This window comes from Brassica oleracea, chromosome C3, assembly GCF_000695525.1.
Source record: "Brassica oleracea var. oleracea cultivar TO1000 chromosome C3, BOL, whole genome shotgun sequence".
Classification (NCBI taxonomy): Eukaryota; Viridiplantae; Streptophyta; class Magnoliopsida; order Brassicales; family Brassicaceae; genus Brassica; species Brassica oleracea.
The window spans coordinates 61,758,351-61,775,838 of record NC_027750.1 but is presented as its reverse complement, the minus strand read 5'-3'; the positions used below and the strand labels follow the sequence as shown (position 1 = coordinate 61,775,838).

Sequence of the window (17,488 nt, the reverse complement as noted above, 5' to 3'; positions counted from 1 at the left end):
GTACTATTCTAAGAGTTTATTTGAGCTTCAAAACATCTGATGTGGATATTATTTAAAATTAGTTTAAATTACACACACAAACTGAATAATACAACAGCTACATGAGACAGTCTTAGTCTGAAGTTCTCAAAGAATCTAACGATAACCAAAACTTGGGCAAGAGATCTCTAAGTTTCTTTTTATCTTCCGTCCTTGATCTCTGGTGTTGGAACATACACTACTGAGTCTTCTTCATGTAAACAGGAAGAAGACTTGCCTAACTTTTTACGGCCTTTCGGTGTTCTAAATCTCTCAAGCCTCTGTGTCACATCCAGTAACTTGTTTTCTGCCCTACAAAGCATCTCCATTACTGCTTCGAATTCTTCCACTTCCTTCCTCTCATTATCTTCAAGAGATGTCTCCAAGCTCATTTCGCTGCTTACCTCTTCGTGTGGCTGTACACCAGATGAGAACAAATAACTTTAAGAATCTAAAACTTTTCTAAAGCCACTAGGCAAGTTCATAGGATCAGTACTGAATCAGTCTAGCTATGCTCTATAATAAACTCATTTTGGTAAAAAAGGTTAGCTTATATCATACCGGTAGAGTCAGAGAAGAGTCTTTCTGCTCCAGATACTGTTGATTTTCTTCTTCTATGGGTGTAGGAAAGTAGTCATTGGCGTGTTGAATTTCCTCGTTGTTATCATCATGACAAGGAGAAACTGTTGTCTGATTCGTAGGGTCATTAAACAAGAGCGGAACAGACTTGTCCATGGTATCTTGAACTTCATTTGTTTCTGTGTTAGTCTCCAAGACAGCCTCGTCCACGGTCTCTTGAATTTCATTTGTTTCTGTATTAGTCTCATCGTCCATGGAATCTTGAACTTCATGTGCTTCTGTGGTTTTCTCCATGATAGTCTCCTCCATGGTTTCTCGTTGAATTTCGTTTGCTTCTGTTCTTTCCTCCATGACAGCCTCGTCCATGGTATCTTGAGTTTCATTTGCTTCTGTGTTTTTCTCCATGACAGCCTCATCCATGGTCTCTTGAATTACATTCGATTCTGTGTTCTTCTCCATGACAGTCTCCTCCATAGTTTCTTGAATTTGATTTGTGTCTGTGTTAGTCTCCATGACAGTCTCGTCATCCGTTTCTTGAATTTCATTTGTTTCTGTGGTTTTCTCCATGACAATCTCCTCCATGTTATCATGACTCTCATCTGCTTCTGTGTTTTTCTCCATGACTGCTTCTGGTCCAGAATCTCCAGACAACAACACCTTCGAGTCCTCAGGTTGTTTCACACTCTCCGCCTGTAATAAGAAACGTATGGCCAAATGATTGATCTCATTGTAAGATTCTACAATGTCTCTGACAATGTTCACATGTGACAAGTTCTTTACCTTCCTATTCCTCAATGCCATGTACCGTGTGTTTTTGAACCATTTGCTCACCTGAAAAAAAGAAACATAAGCACGCAAGCAGCCAAGAAAAATACAAAGAAACATTCGTAAGATTATTGGTCTAAGTGGTTACCTTCCCTGGATCAAGACTCAACTCTTTTGAAAGACTATCCCTCACAGATTTTGAAGGAAGCTCATTCTCTGCAAACACTTGACGTAGCTTCTGGTACATTTATGCAAAACAACTTTCACTTAGTAAAGTCTTTTACTTTTTCCTTACGGTAACTACAGATAAGAGACTGGGGAAGTAGCAGTTTCAGACCTCAACTGCAGCTCTTGGGATTCTGAAAATTGGCCGTCTCCCTCCTTTACCTCCAACAGAAACAGGATCTCTCTCACTCTGTTCCTGCACTTCTTCAACAACATCTTCATCTTTCTTACTATTTTCACACATAGTTACAACTGTGCTCGCTGCATCAGATTCCTTTCTTCTCTTCCTTCTGTCACTTGGACCCCAGTCTTCGTCTTCACTACCTTGCTCTTGCAACACAGCATCCTTCCCAAACATTTCCTGGTTACAAAAAATTCACCACAAAAACATCATCAAATAATGTTTCTAAGTGATTTTAAAACCAACCAACGGATGTTGTACTGACATGGTATAGTTTTGTATAGTCAACAGTCTTCCGCTGTCTTGGCCCATGTACAGTTTCTTCATGACGTGCCTCCCCTGATTCCACCGCATTCCCAAATTCATGACCTTCCCATGATCCTGTTGAGAGAGCTACACCATCAGAAGCTAAACTCACACTAGTCGAACTGCTTCCTCCATCATTATCACCCCCACCACCACCACTATCGCTTCTGCTGTTGCTTCTTTCCTTCATTTCAGGGTCATAGTCGCCATCCTCAGAGTCATCCGAAGGCCAATCCGCTTCTTTGTTGAGTGTAGCTTCAGATCCAACAGGAAGATTAGCTTCTTCGTTGAAGATATCCTTAAATCCATAGAAAAGCAAAAGAGTGTAAAGGTTTCAGAGAGTAAGAGCAGAGTTCTGATTGTACATTGCCAAAAGGTGTACCTGCCAGTTGCTGTCCACAGGGTACTGAGTCCCTATTTGTGCATTCATGGTGTCGATGATTTCTATTTTGCAATCACAAATTTTGCAAAACCAGCCTTGATCTCCAGGAGGTACTGTTGAGATTTAAGTAAAGAATGAATCAGGTGTATAATAAGACTCTCTTAAGACAAAAGATAGACAAAAGCATACTGCTTTCTGTTTCCAAAGGAGGGTCAAGGCACTTCTGGTGAAAAGCGCGGTTACACGTTCCATCGCAAAGTATTATATCATTGTCCACAGAAGCTTCTCTAGAATTGCATTCCGCACAAAATATCTGCAAAGAAACCCCATCAGGCAAAGTCTAGTGTAAACATGTTCGTAATAAAAATCAAAATGGTTACATGGTCATGATGAATAGAACCATCTGGAGCCATCACTTTCTCCTCCATCCTTCCCACCGAGCTAAGAAGATCCAGCTGACGAATGGCGTCTCGTAGTCCAAGCTTGCAGTCTAAGATATGTTTCCTTGCTCTCTCCAGCTCCTTGTCTGGTCTTATCTTTTCCCGGCTGAAGAAAACACGGAGGAGGATACAAAGTGTCAAACCACATAAACTGTTTGCAACTAAGTAAAGGCCATGAAGAGAGAGTGTTAATTAAAATAAAAAAAAATGTAGTACCTCTGACCTTTCCAACCTTCGGCTGCGTAAGCATCGATGAGATTCTGCTGCATCTTCATCTTAATAAGCAGATACCTTGTTCGCCTCTGAAGCCGTAAAGCTTCATCTACCTCCTCAACCTTATTACTCTTTTGCTGTATCTTGCTTTTCCTCCTCCTCCTTTTCTTACCCTCATCCTCCTCTTCTTCCAATCCTCGAGAACATATCTCTTCCTCGGTTTTGCGCTTATTATACTTTCTTTTACTCGTTGTTTCTTTGCCTTTCTTCTTCACAAGAGATGAGAGTAAAGTAGACTCAACTCTCTCAACCGAAACACAAGCCTTTTCTGTTACTTTCTTGGATTTCCCCTCCATATCGAGTTCCCCAACTTATATCTCTCTTAGAAGATCATTTCCTAGAAGGTCTTACCCTATACACAATAAAGACACTGCTAAGCTCAGACAAGTTTTTGACTTTTTAGTTGATAAAAAAAGAAGATTACAGATTTTCTCTGATTGAAACCAGAAATAAATAACGAAAACAGATCGGACATTAGACTAATCAAGAAAACAGAACAAACACTAGCCTCTCCGCATCATTCATTTACTATATGCTTCGGTGACACAATACATATACGTACAACTCTTTTAACTAAAGACTTTAACACTTTCTCGAGTTTTTGTGAGCAAACCTGGAAGAGAGTAAAGAGATGAGAGAGTTGAAGCCAAAAAGTGAAGATCTTTATGTAAATGGTAATGGGAGATTCTGAGATACTTTTGCTTTATGACGGTTTGGAGTCACCGGCGGCGACTTAAGAGGGGGGGCCTTTCACCCGTTGCCTTTACGTCACTCTCCGCTCTCTAGGTGTCTTTTCTTTGGGAGTGCGCCTAACTCTTTATTTATTTTCACATTTAGTCCTTGTATTTTTATAGTTCGTTTCGAATGATCCTTCGTAGTTTCGAAATTGGAGTGAAACATGATCTTACATGAGCGATCTATTGTACTAGCAAGGCCTCTAAAACAGTTTTGCCTTCCATTTTTTTCTTTTGTGCACCAACAACTTTGTCTTCCAAATAAACGTTTCTTCACTCTCTTTTTTTTGTCCTGATCCATATTATCATCATTACTTCCCGAACATACAAAATGTTACCAAGTAATCAATTAGTTGTATCTTGTAAGCTTTCGTTTCCTTGTTCATGATCCAACTTTTGTAACCATCACAAAAATGAGCAAGTAATTCTCAATATACATGAAATGGTTTTGTTCAACTGAAACTTCAAGTTTTTTCAGCTTGATTAAAAAGCTTCTTAAGAACTCAAGTTTGTAATTCTATGAACGCTTTTATATGTCAACCACGAAGCTCCACTAGCCACAACAACTACATCACGAATGAACCACACCTTTCTTTCTTGGTCAACCATGAAACTCCACTTGCCACTACAACGAGATATTCATATACCGAATTTGAGAGAAACACAAACAAAGAGAAAAATATCTTGGGAGGAGGAGGAGGAGAATAACGTGGAGAAAATATTCTCAAATAATTTTTGAGAGATTTAGGGTAGATTTAGTTTAGATTTAGGAAACTTCTTTAACCGAATATGGAAGTTTACATATTTTCACGATTTGTCTAGAATATGTACACTACCTAAGCAGAACACCATACAGTTGGTGAGAGATGTATTCTTCTTGTAGGCGTCATATAAGGTAAAAGGCAGAACAAGTTATGTCACGTAATATAACCGACATATATCATTGAGTTGTGGCTATATATCGTTATCAAGCTGTAGGTATAAGGAAGACATCTTTCTTGACTATAACGTAACCAATTCTATCTTTGCTAGAATATATAAGAAATGGTAGTTTACGGTATATACCCATGATATATCTATGTTTAAAACTTAGAATCAGACATATAAACTAGGTAGATTACCAGAATGAGTATTCTAACTGTAGGTAGAAGATAAAATAAAATATGATTCCAATTTTTTTTTAAAAAAGTTTAAACATATATATTGTCATACTTATGTTTCCAACACTTTTCATATTTTTTTACATTTTTAAAATTCAATTTACTATTTTTCTCATTAGAAAAGGGTAAAACATGTCCAAAATTGCCAAAAGTATGAGAAGTCTTATTGTGACAAACAAAAGTTCAAAGTGATTTTTTCCAATTCTCCCAAAAAAAAAGCGTTACCGAGCCGAGTCCAATGGTGTTGAAAGTCGTAGTAAAGAGAGATTTTGTTCGCATTCTCCTCCGCTGGCTTCATCATCTTCGAGCAGCAAAGGAGATTCAGACCAGAATGTGATGAATACTTTAAAGAACCTTGGCAACTCCACGCTTGAACACATTCAAGTACATACTCACTCCCATTCTTGCAGATAAAAAGTAGCAAATGAAAACGTTCTAATGATTTTTGATCATATGTTCAGGTGATGGAGTCTGTTTTGCAGCAAGAACGAGGTCAGGTTCAGGCAAGATTAATGAGGAACAAATCTAAGACCAACTTGGTCGAAATGGGGCAAGCCACAGCCACAACATCTCTCAAGGAGCGCACATTCAACTAAATTTGAGTCTCAAAAGTTAAAATTTTCTGTACTTTCTTCACATAAGAGATCACAGACGACAAAGTAGAACATAAACACTTTCTTCTGTTGAAGAAGGTTGAGTGTATGCAGAAGAAAAAAAAGAGAGAGAGACTAATCTATGTTGTGGAAGCCAGAGAGTAGTGAAGTTATGAAGCCGAAAATTATCATTTGAATCTCTTTCACTATTCCCCACCACTGATTCCCTTGTTGTCCTGCACCTGCACCAACATTTTCATTTGCGTTTGCTCGGTTCCCATCACCAGCTTCGTTCTCTTGTCCCTCTACACACAAAAAAAAAAAAACAGAAACAAATTGCTTCAAGCATAAGTTGTTTCCTGTGATGGCTTCAGTTATATACCACGGGAGAGAGATTGCAATGTTATATATTACCAGGAGCAGCATCTTGGTTTAGTGGCATTGCAGCTGCTGGATCATTATCAGGTCGATGAGCTCGAGGTGGTACCGCTGCTCTGTGCATACCTTGTGAGAGCCATCGGATAAAAGGTGCAAGAGCTCCAGTTTGGTATCTGTCAAAGTTTCCAAACATCAACAGTTTAGGGATCAATGGGGCCTTAAAACACCACCAGTTTTAAATCATGAAGATCAAAACCAGGGTCTGGAGGCTTACAAGTAGATAATGGTAGCGAAAATCACAAGAAGAGCGAGCCGTTGTCTAGATCCATCTTGGTTGAACAAAAAGATGACAGCAGCAAGCTTGAGTATGAGGAATATGTCCAGCTGAAACGTGATCTCAAATCTCCGTACCACCACTTGCCTTTGATGTCCAGGTTGTTGCTGCTGACCCTGCCTCGCTTGCGCTTGGTTCTCTCCCCCAGCCTCAGTCTCATTGCTTGGTCTAGTCGTCCTAAACCAAAACACACACAAAAACCATTAACCCAAAATTAGATTCAACATCAATACTACAGCTTTCTACCACAAAGTCACCTCAAAAGCAACACCACCAGTGATTTGAACCTAAAACAATGATTTGGATTCAGTGAGAAAAGGGATCAACTTTTTGCTCAACTCTTCTAGCTTAAACCGGATCAACTTTTTGCTTAACTCTTCTAGCTTAAACCAATCCAGTAATGAATATGATTCTTCTCCATTACACTACTCAAGAGTAAGGAAGGGAAAGTACAATACAAAGCCTATAGTTTACTAACATTAAGTCTATCTCAACTGTTACACGATTCTTCTAGCTAAACCAATTCACCAAATAAATATGATTCTTCTCACAATCAAAAGGGTATTACACTGGTCAAAGTACTTACGTGGGAACATTGTAAGTGAGAGGGATGAGATAGTTCGAGGGAAGACCAGCGACATATCCTCCAAACTGATGAACAGGAGCCGCATAAATGCCAGCTCCACGGTTCATTTGTTCATCGCACTGTCCAGGGTTCGACCCGGGAACAAGACCCGGATAAATAAATGGATACTTTGGAGAATCGCCATGATTTGGATCCTGATCAAATCGAATCATTGAGGCAGTTCAAGCTCAAACCCTTGAACGGTATAGAGAAAAGGTGGAAACTTTAATGTTCAATCATCACTCATATCAAATCAAAAGACACGAACCTGAGGCTTGATCTCAGCATCTTCGGGTTTCTTGTCAGGAGAAGGTTGCTAAGAAAGGGTTATGCTTTAAACGCAGAAGCTCCTTCTCTCCGTCAAATGTTTGTGACGTTATTTATTTTGTATTTATGGTAAATTGCACACAAACTCCTCGATCTTTACAAAAAAAAGAGAGTAGATTTTTCACCTAAGTATTTGTTTGTAACTAGATCAATCCAAATTGGATTCAATTATCAAACTAGTAATAAAACAAGGATATAAACCTTTTATAGAGTGTCCTCGTAATCGAAAATAATCGACCAATGAAAAACTATATTTTTGTTTTGTCACATCTTCTATTTGTTTTTACAAAATGACTAGGTGTTTTCCTGCACCAAGTGTAGTAAGAAATTTTTTAAATCTAACTTATATTTAAAAATAAATTTTATTAAATATTATAGATTTTATTATTTTCTTACTAATATTTAATATTGATTTGATATATATTAAATCAATTTGTATAAAAATAATAAAAATTATATAAAATTATATAATTATCAAAAGTTTAGCCTAAACAATATTTATAAAATTTGTAGATATATAAGAAACTAATGATCTTATGATTAGATATTTAATTTTTTTTAAAATTGTAGAAATTTTTGAAAGCTTTAGTAATACAATTGTATAATTATACAAAACAATAATATTTTGAAATTTGAAATGTTATATATGAATATATTTATTTTATAGATGATGTATGAGCTATTGTCATATTTAAAAAAAATTACCAAAAAGAAATATCAGTATTAAATGTAATATATGAATTGTTATCATATTCTAATAAGTTTGCCAAAAATATAAATCAACATTAAATGAAATGATCCATGTCATATTTTTCCGGACACGTGGCAAAATTACTTCGCAAATATAGTCTATGGGATCCTTTAACTTTTTACTTAAACAATTATAACCAAAAATATTTTTTTAGTGAAATATATTATTTATATAAATATAATTATATTTTTTATTTACATAATAGTTTGTAAAGAAATATTTAGTGTAAACAATATCATAATTTTATAAAATACTAAAATAAATTGGGTTGGTTTTCAACTTTCACAAATAAAAAATATTATTTGTAAACTTAGAAAAGAATATATCAAGAATATTTTTTTTAGGAGAGAAAATAGAAAAATACATAGGAGACAAATCCATCTCTATTATGAAATTCCTCAATTTTAGAGGAAAAATAGAGGAATACAATGGAGATAGTCTAAGGCAAGGCGACAATTTTCTAAAGTAATAACTTTTAAATATTACAGATTTTGATTAAAACTGGAGGATATAAGCCTCGGATAGAGTGTCCACGTAGGCGAAAATAATCGGCCAATGAGAAACTATATTTTTGCCTTGTCACCTCCTCTATTTGTTTTTACAAAATGATCCTTTAACTTTTTACGTAAACAATTATAAGCGAAAATATTTTTTAGTGAGATATATTATTTATATAAATATAATTATATTTTTTTTACATAATAGTTTGTAAAGAAATATTTAGTGTAAATAATGTCATAATTTTGTAAAATACTAAAATAAATTGGCCTGGTTTTCAATTTTCACAATAAAAAATATTATTTGTAAACTTAGAAAATAATATATCAAGAATATTATTTTTTAGAAGAGAAAATATAAAAATACATCGGAGATAAATCCATCTCTATTATGAAATTCCTCTATTTTAGAGAAAAAAAATAGAGGAATACATTGGAGATAGTTTAAGGCATGACCGACGTAAATGATCGACGTTGAGATTTCAGCTTTTCTGATTCTTACTATTATAATGTTTCAATATAATTTGAATATTCCCTTTGTTTGTAATATAATGGTTTAAAAGTATTTTCTTGTTTCACTATATAAATTGTTTTTATATTTCAATGTAGCTTTATATTTATTAGATATTGTGTGGCCAATTAAATTATGTAAATTACTATGTAATTGGTTAAATTTATATATTAAATGATAGTTTTCTAAAATAATAACTTTTAAATATTACAGATTTTTATTTAAACTGATTACATTTTGAAACAGATAGAGTAATCTATAAACTAACTCTATATAGATATGAGGAGAAAATTGTAAAGTGGTCTCACCTTGAATTTTTCTCTTTCTGTGCATTCCTAATTGGAATGAGATAATCAACATCTAATATTATGTTACTCTCGGTATATTAGAAATGGTCGAACCGCAAACCAATTAAGGATGAACAACTTAATTATGTCCAGCGTAGGACAATAGAGAAGAGTTTTCATACCTTATAATATTATAATATCTCACTATATTAGTGGCTAAATCAGTTTCTCTAGCACAAATACTCACTACATTCTTGGAGTTTAAACTTTTCTATCTGATGATATTAGTAGTTTGATCCAAAAAAAAAAACGATCGAAGGGTACATTGTAATTGGAGAAAGAAAACAAACAAAAATCAACCGAAGACTTTTAAGGTATATGAAACAAAAATTGGAAATAACAATTCTCTGTAATTAAAGAATAAGGCAATAGAATTGTAAAAATACAAGAAAAACAAAAAATATACAATGAAAGATTTAGTAAAATAAAATCATAATATAATTTACATAATTGATAGTGCTCAGTTACACTAAAAAGTCTAAATTTACAACATACACAGTTTTATTTACATCTTTAAACCTATTATCTAATTAAAATGATTCTAATAAAAGTATCAGCATGAAGATTTAGAAAATATACTATAAAATATAATACATAACGTTAAAAATACATTATCACTGATCAAAAAATCATGTTTGTAGTAATAAAAATGAAATGACAACACATTTATTAAAACCATAGAACGCAACAAGGTGTTATTAAATATACAAACTACGAATTAAATATGCTCACCGCAAACACACATAAAAATGAGACATCATATTTGGATATATTTAAATAAATAATTTTAAATATATTATATTTTTGATAATTTTAAAATTACCTAAAAAAAAACTAAATTATTAAAAAAATTAATATACAGATAAAACTAAAGCATTAACGTCAAAATAATAAATGAATAAAAATATATTATGTTAATAAAATAGATTTTAGATTTTAAAGACTTCTAATTCATGTAATATTACAAAATTCAAAATTTGTTTATTACAATTAATATTTTACCATTAGATATATTAAAATAATATTCTAGATCGATATTCAATTGTCAGTTTTCAACTATTACACGTAAAAAATATATTATTAAGTACTTTTTTAAAAAAAAATGGGGCTTTATATTCTAAGTAGGTTATTGAAGTACTTTTTCTTTTCGTGAATTTATTCAAAATGAGATTCCGATCTTTTAAACTAAGATAATGTATGTTCTATACATAATTATATTTTTTTTACATAACTCTAAAATATCAGACTTGATTCTTCATATTTTATTAGTTAATTGTGTTACATATAATAGAAATACTTATTTCAAACTAAAAATATAAAAAAAAAATCAAATTTAAAAATTAGTTATATATAATTTAATATACAAATAAAAATTTCTGTCAGCCTACAGAATCAGATTGAAGATTAGTTTGGTTAACCAAAGGAGTAGTGGGCCTCATTGGTAATACTTATATTTAAACTGAGCCCAAACAAGGGTCCAGAATATGCTAAAGTCTTTGAGAGTCTTCAAATAAATTTTGGATTGGATCCGGTTCAAATCTTCTGTACCGAATCAAATTGGAATTAAAAATACAAGTAAAACATAAACTTTGCAGGCAAAACCGAATTAAATCAAATCAAAACAGAAACCAAACCGTGTGTCTTACTTTCTCAACCCAAAAACCTAACCGAAACCCGGTTTAGATACCTTCAACTTCTAAATATATATAAAAAAAAAAAAACTCCCATTTGTTTTTATCTTACTTTCAGCTCCCAAAAGTCTTCTCTCTCGATCCCCAACTCGTTCACTAGGGTTCAGAGAAAGGAAGATCGAAATGGCGATGAGGCGGATCTACAGTGAGATCAAGGGGAAGAAGGTGAAGGAGCTTCCCGCCTACATCAAATCGACGTTCTCAGTTGAAACCGTGAAGACCTCTGTGAGGAAAAGTCTCGATAACTACAACGACAAGTACATCCAGACAAGCTCCGTCGATCCTCTCCTTCACATCTGCTTCGGAGGCATGGCCTTCTCTTACCTCGTCGCTCTCCCCAACGAGCGTCGCCATCTCGAGCACCAGCAGCATGCCAAGGAGCACGGTGGCCATTGATCTCGACGAATCTTTCTCCGATCCCTCGATGTGTGTTTAGGTAATTATTGAAAGTTTCGATCTTTGCGTATTACTTTGTCAAAGTTGTCTTTTTTTTTATAAAGAAAAGGATTCATCTTTCCATCCTAGTTTATGAGATTTTGTCTTATCTGTTGAAAGAGTTAGTTAGCCTTTATAGATTGCTTTAGAGTATGTCTGATTTCAAATGGCTGTGGAGATGGCTTTATCAAAATTTAGGCTCTTGTGAAGTTCTTATATGCAGTTTTGGCGTGAATGAGTAGCTTCTCGTATCTGTTGAAAGAGTTGACCTTTCTAGATTCCTCTTTAAGTTTATGTCTGGTTTCAAAATGGTTGTTGAGATGTGTAATGTTTTAGTTATGTATCATTGCATCACATCGATCCCTTTTTTTTTTTGCTTTGTTGTTTGGTATATGAGGGTTGGATGTGTGAAGCGATGCTTGGCTAGCGTTATAGTATTTCTCTATTGATATGTAATCAGTTTTCTAATGAGTGGGTGCTCTTGGTTCTGGTTATGAATGCAGATGTTGCTCTGAAGTCTTTTCTGCGATGGTGACGACTCAAGATTGTGTCTTATTGTTTTCTTTTTCTTGAAATTTTCCGGGATATTGTTGAACCCTTTCTTTTGATTTGCACTTGATAGAGGCAAATAACTGAATCATGATATCGACGAATAATAAAACTGTTTTTTCTTACGTGAGAAATTGTGAAGCTGTGGATTCAGCTTTCGTTTTTGTCCTATTTGGTGTGTCGGTTTGATATATTCGATACTTGGGATCAAGTAGAAAAAGTGTATTATCGATAATATCTATCAATCTGAGAAAATATCAGAAAACCGTTCTAACATAACATTGTTTTTGTTGAAATCTTGACTATCATCTGCTCATTTTCTATCAAAGTCGACTGCTTTTTTTCTGAAAGGAGTTTTCTGTGGACTGTTGAACGTTTGGTAGTTCTAAAATTTCAAAAAGGCTTCAGCCATCAGCGATCATACTTACTGATGACATGACCAGTAATAGATAACAACCTGAGGAAAGAGATAGAAGAAAGATCAAACCTGAGGATTCAATTTCAAGCTATCTTCAGAGCCCACGTGATATTGATGAAATAACATAGGAGTTCGGTAGGAGATACGTTGGCGTTGATAGTGCAAAAATGTAGCGACTCTAACCGCCGGTTTTATAATAGCTTTTACGGCGAATTGGGAGCTTGCTCTTGTGGTTCTTGCTGTCTCACCGTTTATGGTGATGCAAGGATATGTTCATCCAATTCACCCTAAAGGCTTATTATCAAACCTGCGGTTACTGTCTATATTTTTGCACTATCAACAACGTCAATGCATTATCTCCAACCAAACTCCTCACTGTTGTAGCATCTGTAGACAATCTGCTTCTCATCTTCGTTTTCCGCCTGCCTTGTCCAGAGTATCTCCTGCATTTCAACAGTTAGTGTGCACTTCTCACCTTCGTATTACTACTTTCGCAGCTTAGATAGGAGATGACGATAATTTTGACGGCAGATATGGAACGCTACAATATAATGGAGATTTCAAGGTGAGGTTTGGTCGAATCTTGATAGTTGTCATTGTTTGTACGTGGTCATCTGAAAGAAGAGGAGTTTCTTTGGTTAAGCAATTAATAAATGTATATCTCAACAACTATACCAACAGTTCAACCAAACAGAACACACTTCTCATAACTTCTTGGTAGCTGTATCAATAGTTATAGCTTATCAAACAATATACTAGCTACTTTTAAGTTTAATCCATCTTCATTGACCAATATGGACTATGAACATCAGGTTACCAGAGACCATCATGTTGCAAACTTGCAATAGAAGGTTGCTTTGCCAAGTCCATATGATCAAGTCTCGCAACTGGTTAGTCTTATACTTGGTTACATCTGACGGTAAACACAATGTTAGCCTGTCTGACTATTTATTTATCATGTTCAAAGTCAAGACTCAAAACCAAAGAGCATATGTATATATGAAAAGAAACTCTATAAAACTGTATAAGTTTGTCTCTTCAACATTCTGAACAAAAAATATAAATCTATCCACAAAAACAAAGACGAAAATTCTCTTTTTTTTTCACAACAATTGAAGTAAACAATATGAGATATACCGAAAAGCAGAGGAGAGAAAGAAAAATTAAACCATCGTCTCCCTCTAACCAAATGAAGTATCAATTGAAAGAAGTTCTCAATACCTCCTAAAGCTTCTTCTAGACATCTAGTGTTACAGCTTCTATGGATCTTTCTGAGAATACTCTTCAAAGGTCATGCGGATGAGGAACCGAACGTTGGTCAAAGAATCTGAGTGTATAGAAGAAGATATACCCTTTTAAATCACAGTTGCCAAGAGACTGATTTTGTGTAATTTGAGAAGAGATCCAACAGCTTGTCGAGCGTATCCGGGTGGAACTTCCTTCCAAACAAGTAGCAAGGTCTTTTGATTCCGTTCCACATACAAGGCATCCATATCTCTTCACCCTATTGTTTGTTAACCAAAAGTCAAAGTGATGATTTGTATTAGATCATGGAAAATACCAGAGTTAATATACGGTAGAAAATACTGTTTATGAAAGCGCGTACCACTCCAACACTTGTGACATGTACGACTGTGTCAGTAGACTGCAGATAGATAAATCAAAATCTTAGTATTTGATAATCAAAGCAATGGAAGAAACTGAAGCAAATATGATAGCTTTTGGTTTTATAGTTTTATATACCGTGAGGTTATTTAGTAACTCGTGTGTGACATCTTCAGGCATATATGTTTTGGGATGCCACTTTCTCTCAGACCAATCAACTTGTGTTACAGTCCAGTTAGAAATGCCAGTGGGATCAAGCATCTGCAACCGAAATATATGAGATGAAAAGACTATGAGATTATTCTTTCCTTTTGAGTTGAAACGGTTTCTTACATGAAAGAATGTTGGCAGATAGTGTTCATCAGCTATGCAATTCTTGTTGTTCTCTATACCTGGCTGAAAAAAACAAATATTCAGGAATGAATTATAGTTTGTTCCCGTAGATGATAACATATGCTTTGTGGGTTTATTATATACTCACCCCACAGTAATCCCGGAACTTGGAGTAGTAAAGACTGTCTGCCATAGTTGCTACAGCATGTTGTCGCTTCATGGTGAACCACTGCACAATGAAACTAACTCATCAACGTCAAAGAATACTTTGAAAGGTGAATTTTTCAGACACATGTTGGTCTATTACTAGTCCGCACAGGATCTACTTGAGACTTCTGCCATGTTAACAGATATCCACATTGAAACAGAAGCAGCTCCTTAGTGTTTGTTATTTACCGCATCAGGTGAGCCAAAATTACTGGATGATCAATAAGAATATTGTTTTACCTGTGCACCCTTTCGAAAATCCTTCTTCTGAATTTCAGGCAGCATGTGATTCATATGCCTGCCTGACCCATGTTGACCTAGATCGTCAAAGCTGAAGAGTAGAAGGGAATCATACACATATGTAAAGAATGTACAGAGATTGGGAAGAAGAATGAGAGGTAAAAATACCAGTCAACATAGCTGACGTTGCTGTACATGAGGTAGTTGTAAATGTATTCAAAACTTCGAAGAGGTACACAACTACAAAAGCAGAAACACTCACAATGTGTTAGGCAACCTCAGAGTTATCAATGAGAAGTGAAGCAGGATAATCACCTATCAGAGAGTAAAACAAATTGCTGGTTTGTAGGGTCTCTAAGAGCATTAGCTAACAACCGTCTCTCTGCATCAACCATTGATATTCTTCCCCACACCACCTGCAGATGAGGCAAACACACATTCATTTTCTTCTTAACGGATAGTAAAAGAATAAGAAACCTCTACAAACCTCATCACTGCGAATCTCACGGTTGACAAAGTAACGACTGTAGTGAACTGGCCTTTCCTTTGATGCATGAATATAAACAGAAAACTTCCCTTCATGTTCCTATGAGTAGAAACAATCAAGAAACACAATGAATCTTTCCCTCTCATCAGTAACTTCCTTACCAAAGAAGAAAGTAACAAAAGCCTACCTGGAAGAATCTGTCCCACAGCCTCTCGAAAGGCAACGCACCAGGAGTCAAGAACATAAACGCAATCTTGGAATCTTTTCTAATCACAGGAGGATTACTCAATATCTCACTAATCACAACGCGAGCTGCAATCTCATCGTCAGAATACTCCCTCAGAGAAGGCGGGAGCCAATCAGCTAAAGCCTTGCATCCTCTCGAGGATATCATATAACAAGCACGTTTGCTGTGGTGAGGGTACATGTAAGCGATGACAGCAAAGAAGGCGATGAGTGAGAGGGCCATGATGATATATACTCGCGCTCGTCTCCTTGAAGGAGCGCGGTGGCGAGGTCCAGGCAAAGAAGACGCCATGTCCCGTAGGTTTCCAAGACTCCACCTCTTAGCTGCCTTCATCTCATCAAACCCTGAGGGCCACAAGCTCCTTTAACTAACTTGTGATGATTCAAAATAGGAATATTCAATCAAGAATATAGATTCCAAGAAACACATTAGAATAATGGATCTTTCAATTATAATTCGCTTTCCAGGAATTTAAAAATCACACATCGGAAGCGCATTGCGATCTCTTCCTAGCTTAATACAACGTCGATATGATACAGTTACAGCACCCAATGCAATCACACGGAATCAACGAGAAAGAATGTGGTGAAGAAGAAGAAGAATAGAACCTTGAAAATTTCAAAGGGGGAACCAGATCCAGAGTCTACGTATCGTCTTCTTGGTGTGCTAGAGATTCCAAAACTCTAGGAATCAATCCGAGAAACTTCAAACTCTCGAGAGCAAATGAAACGTGTAGATTTATATATATATATATAGATAGATAGCCTTTGATCGTATGTTTGTATGTAAATGTCTCTTCGTAGAGAAAATGGTGACGAAGAAGACGAAGACGAAGACGAAGAAGATGCCAATTACGTTCGAAACAGAGGAGGAAGACAGAGATAATTAATAAAAATGAATTTGGCGGAGAATAAATAAAGAATAATAACAGCATTTATTATTAAAGTATATGACGTGTAATTTTACTAATGGCTTAATGAGAACGCTTGTCTTTTACTACATGATTCCTTTGGATGATTGTGGCTGGTTAATTAAAATTTTAGTGGTTAATTACTAAGACGCGGGTTCTCCTACATTTGATAATTTTAGACTAATAATGTATTAATGATGTGATTTTGATTCTGTAAGGTATGATGAATATTGTAAGAAATGTACAAATTTGAAGTTTTTTTTGTACATCGTATAATTAAGTAACGCTATAATAAACTTCTAATTTTTACATTAGGTATAAATCTGCATCTACCACTCCCACGTCTATGCAATGTCTCATGGGCCTACCTTGGATTCATTTGTTTTCGGATTGGATTTGGATACATATATAAATAAATAGGGTCCGTTGGATCTGAGACTAGGATTTTAAAAGTCGGTTTTACCCTTTGCTATCAAAAGTTTGACCAAGTCATCTCAAGGCACTGGCCTCGTCAAAGAAGGCGCGTAGGGTCCCTACTCCTAGCGATCGTGATTAAGAAGGATCTGCGTTTCAGCACATTCAATTATTTGACCATTTCATATAATAAAGAGTTTTTGGTTTGAAAATTAGTTCTGACTTTGCATAAGAAACCCAATTGATTACCCCTAATATACATACAATTTGTAAGTCATAATTCACCCACTTGGATCATTATCTTTTGTTATTTTATGTTCATTCATTTGGAGGAACCTCCTCTGCGCCAGACCAGAATCAAGTGTAAACTCATATTATATGACTTTTTCAAAGAAAACTATATTAAAATTGAGCAACTTGACATACATTTTCATGTGATCTTAGCCAGCCATGCACGACGTCCACACCATTATTGTATTGTTCAAACAATTGATCAATCTTGTCTGAGTCCATGCATCGCATGCAC

At 35.2% G+C, this 17,488-nt stretch overlaps 4 protein-coding genes across 7 annotated transcripts; 1 reads left to right on the top strand and 3 right to left on the bottom strand.

Moving 5' to 3' along the window:
• Positions 1 to 26: 26 nt before the first annotated feature.
• Positions 27 to 3,958, bottom strand: LOC106336380 (pathogenesis-related homeodomain protein-like). Of its 2 annotated transcripts, XM_013775199.1 has the most exons (11): positions 3,783 to 3,958; positions 3,113 to 3,521; positions 2,837 to 3,002; positions 2,646 to 2,769; positions 2,457 to 2,569; positions 2,034 to 2,372; positions 1,700 to 1,948; positions 1,511 to 1,600; positions 1,378 to 1,428; positions 580 to 1,287; positions 27 to 434 (listed from the first exon to the last, which is right to left on the bottom strand). In XM_013775199.1, the coding sequence occupies exons 2-11, from the start codon at positions 3,463 to 3,465 to the stop codon at positions 180 to 182; spliced, it is 2,448 nt and encodes an 815-aa protein (XP_013630653.1). In that variant the 5' UTR covers positions 3,466 to 3,521; positions 3,783 to 3,958; the 3' UTR covers positions 27 to 179. The 2 variants fall into 2 exon arrangements, with proteins under 2 accessions (XP_013630653.1, XP_013630654.1); XM_013775200.1 differs by lacking the exon at positions 3,783 to 3,958 and having other exon boundaries at positions 28 to 434; positions 3,120 to 3,212.
• Positions 3,959 to 5,632: 1,674 nt separating this feature from the next.
• Positions 5,633 to 7,347, bottom strand: LOC106332313. The gene is made up of 5 exons (XM_013770783.1): positions 7,262 to 7,347; positions 6,955 to 7,148; positions 6,309 to 6,545; positions 6,071 to 6,207; positions 5,633 to 5,961 (listed from the first exon to the last, which is right to left on the bottom strand). The coding sequence occupies exons 2-5, from the start codon at positions 7,059 to 7,061 to the stop codon at positions 5,792 to 5,794; spliced, it is 651 nt and encodes a 216-aa protein (XP_013626237.1). The 5' UTR covers positions 7,062 to 7,148; positions 7,262 to 7,347; the 3' UTR covers positions 5,633 to 5,791.
• A 3,802-nt stretch (positions 7,348 to 11,149) lies between these two features.
• Positions 11,150 to 12,226, top strand: LOC106331645. The gene is made up of 2 exons (XM_013770039.1): positions 11,150 to 11,553; positions 12,056 to 12,226. The coding sequence occupies exon 1, from the start codon at positions 11,241 to 11,243 to the stop codon at positions 11,511 to 11,513; it is 273 nt and encodes a 90-aa protein (XP_013625493.1). The 5' UTR covers positions 11,150 to 11,240; the 3' UTR covers positions 11,514 to 11,553; positions 12,056 to 12,226.
• A 1,373-nt stretch (positions 12,227 to 13,599) lies between these two features.
• LOC106329041 lies at positions 13,600 to 16,503 on the bottom strand. 3 transcript variants are annotated; one of them, XM_013767610.1, is made up of 11 exons: positions 16,247 to 16,503; positions 15,579 to 16,009; positions 15,392 to 15,490; positions 15,220 to 15,320; positions 15,073 to 15,144; positions 14,905 to 14,995; positions 14,606 to 14,686; positions 14,458 to 14,520; positions 14,263 to 14,385; positions 14,126 to 14,164; positions 13,600 to 14,023 (listed from the first exon to the last, which is right to left on the bottom strand). In XM_013767610.1, the coding sequence occupies exons 2-11, from the start codon at positions 15,969 to 15,971 to the stop codon at positions 13,880 to 13,882; spliced, it is 1,206 nt and encodes a 401-aa protein (XP_013623064.1). In that variant the 5' UTR covers positions 15,972 to 16,009; positions 16,247 to 16,503; the 3' UTR covers positions 13,600 to 13,879. The 3 variants fall into 3 exon arrangements, with proteins under 3 accessions (XP_013623064.1, XP_013623061.1, XP_013623063.1); XM_013767607.1 differs by having other exon boundaries at positions 15,579 to 16,005; XM_013767609.1 differs by having other exon boundaries at positions 15,579 to 15,982.
• Positions 16,504 to 17,488: the final 985 nt, after the last annotated feature.

What these genes read in the sequence shown, in the direction of transcription:
- LOC106336380 (XM_013775199.1), bottom strand. Translation starts at nt 3,465, where the DNA reads ATGGAGGGGAAATCCAAGAAAGTAACAGAAAAGGCTTGTGTTTCGGTT. An exon ending in GAAGGTTGGAAAGGTCAGAG is followed by an intron (nt 3,003 to 3,112) that starts GTACTACATTTT and finishes TGTTTTCTTCAG; the next exon opens with CCGGGAAAAGATAAGACCAG. An exon ending in ACTATACAAAACTATACCAT is followed by an intron (nt 1,949 to 2,033) that starts GTCAGTACAACA and finishes TTTTGTAACCAG; the next exon opens with GAAATGTTTGGGAAGGATGC.
- LOC106332313 (XM_013770783.1), bottom strand. Translation starts at nt 7,061, where the DNA reads ATGAACCGTGGAGCTGGCATTTATGCGGCTCCTGTTCATCAGTTTGGA. An exon ending in TTCGCTACCATTATCTACTT is followed by an intron (nt 6,208 to 6,308) that starts GTAAGCCTCCAG and finishes AAACTTTGACAG; the next exon opens with ATACCAAACTGGAGCTCTTG. An exon ending in AAACCAAGATGCTGCTCCTG is followed by an intron (nt 5,962 to 6,070) that starts GTAATATATAAC and finishes TTTTGTGTGTAG; the next exon opens with AGGGACAAGAGAACGAAGCT.
- LOC106331645 (XM_013770039.1), top strand. Translation starts at nt 11,241, where the DNA reads ATGGCGATGAGGCGGATCTACAGTGAGATCAAGGGGAAGAAGGTGAAG.
- LOC106329041 (XM_013767610.1), bottom strand. Translation starts at nt 15,971, where the DNA reads ATGAAGGCAGCTAAGAGGTGGAGTCTTGGAAACCTACGGGACATGGCG. An exon ending in AGTTACTAAATAACCTCACG is followed by an intron (nt 14,165 to 14,262) that starts GTATATAAAACT and finishes ATCTATCTGCAG; the next exon opens with TCTACTGACACAGTCGTACA. An exon ending in ATGTCACAAGTGTTGGAGTG is followed by an intron (nt 14,024 to 14,125) that starts GTACGCGCTTTC and finishes AACAAACAATAG; the next exon opens with GGTGAAGAGATATGGATGCC.